Raw genomic sequence first — 9,238 nt, 5'->3', positions numbered from 1 at the left:
CCCAACCTTTCAGGTGGAAGCTCGTCCTCATGAAAGGTGATCTTATGGCTTTCTAGAACTTTTCCTACAATATTAGCCACCTCCCCGCTAGTGATGTTGCTTGGTATGTATGCTTCATTTAACACCTTCAATAGAGAATTATTGTGCGCCTCAGAACTTTGCAGCAAAGAGAGAATGGATACTTGTGCTGGCGTCTTGTTTAACTGGTCGATGACCGAGTATTTCTTGGCCTGTATTTTCCTCCAAAGGTCGTCCGGGCCCATCTCAATAAGGGGTGGCCGATTGGAGGCTTGCTTGCTTGATTCAGCTAGATTTTCAGGGGTATAGACTCTACCAGTTCTTGTCATACCCTGTGCTGCAAAAGTTTCTTCAATCTTGACCCTGCCTTTCCTTCTCACCTCGGCTGTATAGTCCCAGGGTACATTATTTGTATAGAATAGCGGCATGGTTGATATCGCCACTAGAATCGGCGTGGCTATCCTCGCTATGAATGGAATATGTGCCTTGGATGGCAAGACTGCAATCTCAAATGGTGCAGGTGCACTTGTCGGAGACATGAATTCAACCTCAATTGGTACCGGTGTCTTTACAGATGGTGCTGCTTCAAACTTAAGAGGTACAGACATATTCACCTCAGCGTCCTCAGACGGTTGCATCTGGACTATGATTGGGTTGAGAGTAATTATCGGTTTCTTTGGGTCATCACCTTCTGCGATCAACCTGATTGATCCCTCGGGATCCCAGTCATCTTCTACTTCAATCATGTGGATACCTCCACCCTTATGGTCTGGCAAAGGTTTGTTGCGGATGTTAGGAGCGGGCTCCTTTTCCACAATGATCTTGTTATCAATCAAGGACTATATCTTGTCTTTCAAGGAGCGGCATTCATCGATGGTGTGCCCTTTCATGACGGAGTGGTATGCATAGGATTTGTTTGGGTTAACCCACTGAGAAGGATTCTCAAGGGTTGCAACAAGGATGGGGGTGACATAACCAGCAGCTTTGAGCCTCTCATACAGCTGGTCGATGGGTTCAGCGATGGTTGTATATTGTTTTGGAGGTCTACGATCAAAATTAGGTCGGGTTCTAGGGAACATTTGGCCTGTAGGGGGTGATTGATAGTGGGATGGTTGAGCATTATAAGTTTGGTAGACATGAGCGGGTTGGGAGTATCTGGGTGAAGTAAGTTAATTTGTAGGAGGTGGAGATGACTGATAAGTTGGTGGCGGAGCATGGTACGAGGGTGAGGGTGCTTGGTAATTTGGGGTTGGCTGGTATGTGCGTAGAGGTGTTGGATAAGTTTGGTATTTGAGGGGAGACTTGGTCCTTTGTGCAACCATTACGGCCCCTACATCCTTTTTCTTGGACACACCACCGGACTGTAAAGCCTTATTCGTAGCTTGAAAGGCTTCGAAATTTGTAACCATACCACTTTTAATACCTTCTTCAGTTTTTTCACCTAATTTGATAATGTTAGAGAACTTGTGGTTCTCAATCATCATCAGTCGTTCATAATACTGCGGGTCCTGAGCCCGGACAAAGAACTTGTTCATTTGCTCCTCTTCTAAGGTAGGTCTGACCATAGTAGCTTCGGACCTCTAGCGAGTAGCATACTCGCAAAACATCTCTGTGGGCTTCTTCTTCAAATTCTGGATATAGAACACGTCTGGTGCATTCTCTGTATTAAACCTGAATCGGTCCATAAAGTTAGATGCCATGCCTACCTAGCTTGACCACTTCTTGGGATCTTGGCTGATGTACCAAGATAATGCATCTCCTTTCAGACTCCTCATGAATAACTTCATGCGGATCCATTCATTCTTCCCTACTCCAACCAGCTTATCGCAATATGTCATCAGATGGACCCTTGGATCAACCGTGCCATCAAATATTTCAAACTTAGGAGGTTTGTACCCCTCGGGCAGTTCGACATCAGGCTGTATGGAAAGTTCCTCATAGTTCATCCCCTCGATTCCTTTGCTTCCCTCAACGCTTGAATCCGGCTGATCAGTTTTTTAAGTTCCTCAGCCAAGTTTCTGATAAGAAGATCCTTTTTATTAGACTCAGGTGTGCATAAGATAGGTTGGGTGGAGTGTGGCATGGTCTCCACATAGATATGAGTGTTATGGTGTCCTAGTGTATGGGAGTTCTGAGGTTCTGGGATGAGTGGAGTTCTAGTGTTATGGTGTCCTAGTTTTTTATGAGTGTTATGGTGTCCTAGTGTTAGACTCAGGTGTATGTGTGGAAATGGTAGTTTGTGGAGTTCTGAGGTTCTGGGATGAGTAGTGGAGTGTTGTTTGGGGTATGACAGGTGTTGCATTGGTTCTTTGGTGGAGCAGCGTGATGGTGATGAGCGGGATGATTTTGTTATTTGGAATATTTTGAGGAGGTGTAGGGTTTTGAGTGTTGGGAAGTTGACATCTGGGGTGCTGAGGGAAAATGACAAGTTTGCCAAATTCCGGACCTGATCGAGCTCTTCTTGGAATTTCAGCAGTTTTTGTTCAAGTTGTGACACATTTTCATTAGGAACCCGAATACCCTATTGATAATAGGTGAATTTAACTATATTCAGACCCTAAATAACCGCCTTCTTGCATAGTTTTGATAATAAAAGTGATAACAAAATGCTCTTATTAGCACATTTCATGACTTGCAGGTTATATATGACTAGGGAAGGCTAGGGAGTACTTTTGGAGTCAAAAATTGAAGAAAGAGAGGCCATCCGTGAAATATCCCAAGTGAACCACGCAAAAACAGGCTGAAGAATCAGAGAAATGATTCTGCCGCGGTTCCACCGCGACCGCGGCAGAACAGTGGTGAAGACTGCTCGCGGACAGAAGGAGATTCAGAGGAGTTATTTGGCTGCGGATCCACCGCGACCGCGGCAGAACCGCGGCAGGTGAGAGAAAGTTCAGGAACTAAAGTGCAAAACACAGGATTTTTATCCCAAAACCCTATTGTAAACACTAGACTTCGCCCAAGTGAGGCATGTATTGATTTTTAGAGTTTCTTAGGAAGGAAAACCATTGTGAGAGATCACCCAAAACATCTTTCTTCTTTTCTTTGATTTTTATTGCTAAGTTTATGATGAATCTTATCTTAGTTTGTTTACCCATAGTTATGAGTAGCTAAATCCTTTGTCTAAGGTTTTGATGGAACCTATTGGGGGATGAACTTCTTGTTTATGTGAATACAAATTGCTAGTTTCAATCTTTATTTGTTCAACTATGTTCTTGTTGTAGTTAATTGACAGGATCCTCAATTTAGTATGCATAACTCGGGAGAGAGTGCATATTTAGGTTATTGTTGAACAACACTACTCCCAAAGTATAAAAGGGATCTATAACTGCGGGTTTAAAGGCGGGATTAGGGATAACGAAGCCTTGGGTGCAATCTTAAGTGAACTGTGTTAATTAAAGCTAGCTAGTGTATCTCGGGAGAGTGCATTGAGTATATTACTGTGATTACTCAGGAGAGATTTGTGGTAAGATGAGCGTTCATGATTGATAGAGGTGTGTTGGTAAATTTGTATGAAGCATAAACAGAAGGGATTCCATCATTAGGGGAAGTCATTACCTTAGCATTTTCTCATTATTGTTTACAACCTTAGCATTTTAGTTTACAGCTTGTTATTTACTTGCAATCTTAGTTAGTAAAGAAACCATCAACGGTGATTCAAACGTCTGGGGAAGTTGGTTCTCAAGAGTTTAGTAGTTCTAAAGATTGTGATTGATAGGTTAATTCTCTGTGGATTCGACTCTGGGCAGAATACTCAGGTTATATTTGCAACGTCTGCATTGTCCTTTTTATAAGGCATAGTTGGGCGTGATCAAATTTTGGCAACCGTTGCTGGGGAATTAACGAAATTATCAATTACCATTGATAGAAATATAAAAAATTCTTAGTATAGTCAGTCTTCTCTACACCAAGATTTGATTGAAAATTTTGACGGTTGTTGACGTGGTTGCACAGGTGTATGCCTAGAAACTCTACGAGGACCGGAGAAGTACTTGAAGGACTCTCAGACCTAGAGAAAACATTCTGGATATTGAACCGTGCCAACAAAAGACTTCAACAACCTCATCAAACACACAACCTCAAAATTGACATGGGTGACATAGACAACGTCAACGGAAATGTCAGAGATAGGGCACCTCCTGTGCCTGAGGCTGCACTATATGACTGGGCACAACCCACAGCTGACAATCTGGCCACTTCCATTGTTGTGCCCTCGATACAAGCTGAATCATTCCAGATCACAAACAACATGCTACACTTGCTGCAAAACAAGGGATTATTTTCTGGGACACTAGCCGAAGATCCTCATCAGCACTTGAAGAACTTCCTATCGATTTGCAAAACTCAAAGGCAACCCAACGTAACTCCGGAATCAATCAGACTGTTATTATTTCCATTCTCGGTGATAGGAGCTACTCAGGTCTGGCTAAACTCACTCCCCATAAACTCTATAGAAACTTGGGATGAGTTAGTCAAGCAATTTCACATCAAGTTCCACCCGCCCAACAAAACAGCTCAACAAATTGATGAGATCGTGAGCTTTAAACAGAAACCAATGGAGACACTGCATGAGACATGGAGCCGGTTTAAAGGAATGTTGGTTATATGTCCACACCATGTTATTCCAGATCAGATGTTGGGACAACGGTTTTACATGGGACTGTCAGATAGCATGAAGAACATTGTAGATGCCTCAGCTGGTGGGGCATTTTTGAGCAAAACCTGGAGAGAAGGTCAGAGTCTGCTTGACAAAATGGCTCAAAATTTGGGGTGGACGACGAGGAATGCACCTATCACTCCAGTGGTACACTCAGTGCCTTTTTACCCATCAAATTCCCTGGCTGAAAATGTGGCGACCCTTTTGACACAGATGAGCATACTCACCAAAACGTGGAGGAATCGGGGCAGAAACAGCAAGTGCACATTGTAGATACCACCAATGGGGGCTTTTGCACATCTTGCATTAGTCCGCCAATTGGTAATCCGTGGAATGCCGAACATGATCATCATCATCAGCACCCTGAGGACATGAACTATGTGTCAAACTATGGAGGCCAGAGACAGGGCAATCAGAACTGGGGTCAGCAAACTCAGCAGCCATACAGACCACCTCAGCCACAGTACAACGCTGGAAACATGGGAGGTATGAGACCCCCCAACAATATGGCACCTTATCCAAGGTCACAGGGGTACAACAATCAACAGCAAGGGTATCTCCCACCTCAGCAACAGCATGGTGGAAGGCAAGAAGATGGGTTCACAAGACTTGAAGCAATGATACAGTAGGTGATTGGGTCCAATGCAAAAATAAATGAAAGAGTAGATGTACAGGACGCAGCAATCAAAAATATTGAAGTACAATTGGGCCAAATTTCAATGTCTCTGAATGTCGTCCTCAGGGGACATTACCTTCAGATACCCAAATCAATCCTAAAGATCAGGGCCCGAAGCAGCTGATGGCGGTGAGTCTCCGTAATGGCAGGGATTTTGATGTAGAGCAGGAGAGAACTCATGACAATATACAGGCTAAGACACTCATTCAGGTACCCAGTGAGCTAGATGATTCCACAAGGCTAACAGATGTGACAATCCAGCCTGCTCAGGAAGAAAAGAATACTCAGCAGGAGACTGAGAAAGTTGCTGAAGCAGTTGAAGAGCCGGTAGTAGAGATAGTAGCTGAGAAAGAAAAGTCCCAAGAGATTGGGAAGAAAAGACCTCCTGCTCCATTTCCACAGAGGTTGGCCAAGCATCAAAAGGAGGAGCAGTACAAAAAGTTCTTTGAGATGCTCAAGCAAATTCAGGTTAATATTCCATTGATTGAAGCTTTAAAGGAGATGCTTGGATACGCAAAAATGATGAAAGATTTAATGTCCCGAAAATTTGACTTTCAAGACTTGGCCACGGTGACACTTACTCAGACGTGCAGTGCAGTGGTAACTAGACCTGTTGCTGAAAAGCTCTCTGATCCAGGGAGTTTTACTATTCCATGCACTATTGGAAACTTTGCTTTTGCGAAAGCACTATGTGATTTAGGGGCCAGCATTAATCTTATGCCCCTGGTCATTTATAAAAAGTTGGGCATTGGGAGAGCTAGACCCACCTCTATGTTGTTGCAGCTGGCTGACAGGACTGTGAAACGTCCATTTAGGATCCTTGATGATGTACTTATTCAGGTGGGGAAATTCTTGTTCCCTGCAGATTTTGTGATATTGGATTGCAAAGTGGATGAAGAAATTCCTATCATCTTAGGAAGACCATTCTTGGCCACAGGGAGAGCTCTTATTGATTGTGAGACCGGGGAACTTAAGATGAGGCTCAATGACGAAGAGATTATATTCAATGTGCAGAAATCTATGAGGCGACCAAGTGAGTTCGCCAATTGCTCTCTTATTGATGCCGTGGATGTAATCGTACAGTCTGATGATGAAGTGTTGACGGTTGAGGATCCCCTCGCTGCATGTTTGACGAATTTGGAGGAAGTGAATGGTGAGAACTTGGCGGAATGGGTGTTGGCATTGGAAGGTAGAGGGTCTTGGGAAAGAAATCTAGAGTTTGAGCCCCTACACTTAGAAAAGAGGGAGACTCCTCCAGCTAAGCCATCCATTGAAGAACCACCGAAGCTAGAACTAAAGCCATTGCCAGCCCACCTCAGGTATGAATTTCTAGGACCTGACTCCACTCTACCTGTTATTATCTCATCTGTTTTGTTAGATGTGCAGGTCCAACAGCTTCTACAGGTATTGAAGGAGTGCAAAACTGCCATTGGGTGGACCATGGAAGACATCAAGGGGATTAGCCCCGCTTACTGCATGCATAAGATTCTGCTGGAAGAGGGGCACAAACCTTCCAGGGTACATCAGAGGAGGCTGAACCCAAATATGAAGGAAGTGGTGAAGAAGGAGGTGATAAAGTGGTTAGATGCGGGAATTATTTTCCCAATCTCTGACAGCAGTTGGGTTAGCCCAGTTCAATGTGTGCCTAAGAAGGGTGGCATGACGGTTGTGAAGAATGACAACAATGAACTAATCTCAACGAGAACCGTCACAGGCTGGAGAATTTGTATGGATTATCGAAAGTTGAATCTAGCCACTCGGAAAGACCACTTCCCACTTTTCTTCATCGATCAGATGCTGGATAGATTGGCAGGGAGGTCACACTTTTGTTTTCTGGATGGGTACTCAGGGTACAATCAAATTTCCATTGCACCTGAGGACCAAGAGAAGACCTCCTTCACATGCCCTTATGGCATTTATGCCTTTATGAGGATGACCTTTGGCCTATGCAATGCACCCGCCACATTCCAACGGTGCATGATGGCCATATTCACTATCATGGTTGAGGATATAATGGAGGTGTTCATGGATGACTTCTCAGTGGTGGGAAGTTCATTTGATGAGTGCCTGGTGAATCTGACGCGTGTGCTGAAACGGTGCATCGAGACTAATTAGGTGTTGAACTGGGAGAAGTGCCATTTCATGGTACAAGAAGGCATAGTCTTGGGGCACCGGGTGTCAAGCAAGGGAATAGAAGTAGATCGAGCAAAGGTTGATGTAATAGCAAAGCTGCCTCCACCAACTTCGGTAAAAGCAATCAGAAGTTTTCTTGGATATGCCGGTTTCTACCGGCAGTTCATAAAAGACTTCTCCAAAATCACCAAACCTCTCTGTAAGTTATTAGAGAAAGATCACCCGTTTGTATTTTCCGATGATTGCAGGGTAGCGTTTGAGGAGTTGAAGCAGAGGCTGGTCACAGCACCCATCATTGTTGCCCCCGACTGGGAGCAACCATTCGAACTAATGTGTGACGCTAGTGACTATGCAGTGGGGGCAGTGCTGGGCCATCGGAAGGACAAATTGATGCACCCAATCTATTATGCCAGCAGAACGCTGAGTGGAGCCCAGTTGAACTATACGGTGACTGAAAAGGAGATGCTAGCTGTGGTGTTCGCATTCGACAAGTTCCGATCCTACCTGATAGGATCAAAGGTAATCGTCTACACCGACCGTGCCGCTCTCAGGTACTTAATAGAAAAGAAAGACTCTAAGCCACGCCCGATTCATTGGGTGTTGCTGCTACAAGAGTTCGATCTTGAAATACGTGACCGCAAGGGCACTGAGAATCAAGTCGCTGATCACCTATCATGACTTGAGGGAGCTGAAAATGCAATTGAAGTTGAGGAAATTCTGGAAACTTTTCCAGACGAGCAACTGCTCGCCACCATTCATCAGGAAGCGCCATGGTATGCAGACTTGGCCAATTACCTAGCCAGTGGTATAGTTCCTCACGACCTTTCATCTGTCCAGAGGAAACGACTTTTTCGTTAAAGCCGCTTGTACTATTGGGATGAGCCCTATCTCTTTCGAATATGCCTGGATAACATGATCCGGAGATGCGTCTCCGAGATAGAACAATCTTCTATTTTGCAGGCTTGTCATGCATCGACTTATGGTGGACACTTTGGAGAGATCAGGACATCAGCAAAGGTGCTAGAAGCCAGATTTTTCTGGCAGACTGTGTTTAAAGATGCTCACTCATGGGTGAAGGGTTGTAATGAATGTCAACGCACCGGGAACATTTCCCGGCTCCACGAGATGCCCATGAATCCAATTCAGGAGATAGAAGTGTTCGACGTCTGGGGGATTGATTTCATGTGTCCCTTCGTCAGCTCCTATGGTAATAAGTACATCCTTGTTGCTGTAGACTATATGTCCAAGTGGGTGGAAGCTGTAGCGTTGCCCACCAATGATGCTAAAGTGGTGGTGGGGTTTCTAAAGAAGAACATATTCACCCACTTTGGACACCACGTGCGATTATCAGCGACGGAGGCACTCACTTCTGCAATAGAGCCTTCGAGAAGTTGCTTATAAAATATGATGTGCGCCACAAGGTGGCTACTCCATACCATCCGCAGACTAGTGGACAGGTTGAGGTATCCAACAGGGAAATCAAGAGTGTGTTAACGAAAACTGTGAACGCCACAAGAACTGATTGGGCAAGGAAGCTAGATGATGCACTCTGGGCCTACATAACAGCTTTCAATACACCAATTGGTATGTCACCATACAAGTTAGTGTTTGGGAAGGCCCGTCACCTAACTGTAGAACTCGAGCATAAAGCGTGGTGGGCACTGAAACAACTAAACTTAGACATGGAAGCTGCGGGCACGTCAAGAGTCACAGAATTGCATGAGCTCGAGGAGTTCAAGTATCTTGCTTTTTAG

At 44.6% G+C, this 9,238-nt stretch overlaps 1 protein-coding gene across 1 annotated transcript; it reads left to right on the top strand.

Moving 5' to 3' along the window:
• The first annotated feature begins 7,493 nt into the window (after window positions 1–7,493).
• On the top strand, window positions 7,494–9,238 carry LOC138883143 (uncharacterized). Its single transcript, XM_070163804.1, has 4 exons — window positions 7,494–8,035; window positions 8,218–8,257; window positions 8,445–8,782; window positions 8,836–9,238. The coding sequence occupies exons 1-4, from the start codon at window positions 7,494–7,496 to the stop codon at window positions 9,236–9,238; spliced, it is 1,323 nt and encodes a 440-aa protein (XP_070019905.1).

The sequence above is a fragment of the Nicotiana sylvestris genome, chromosome 12 (genome assembly GCF_000393655.2).
Source record: "Nicotiana sylvestris chromosome 12, ASM39365v2, whole genome shotgun sequence".
NCBI lineage: Eukaryota > Viridiplantae > Streptophyta > Magnoliopsida > Solanales > Solanaceae > Nicotiana > Nicotiana sylvestris.
This window is presented reverse-complemented; position numbering and strand designations above follow the sequence as displayed.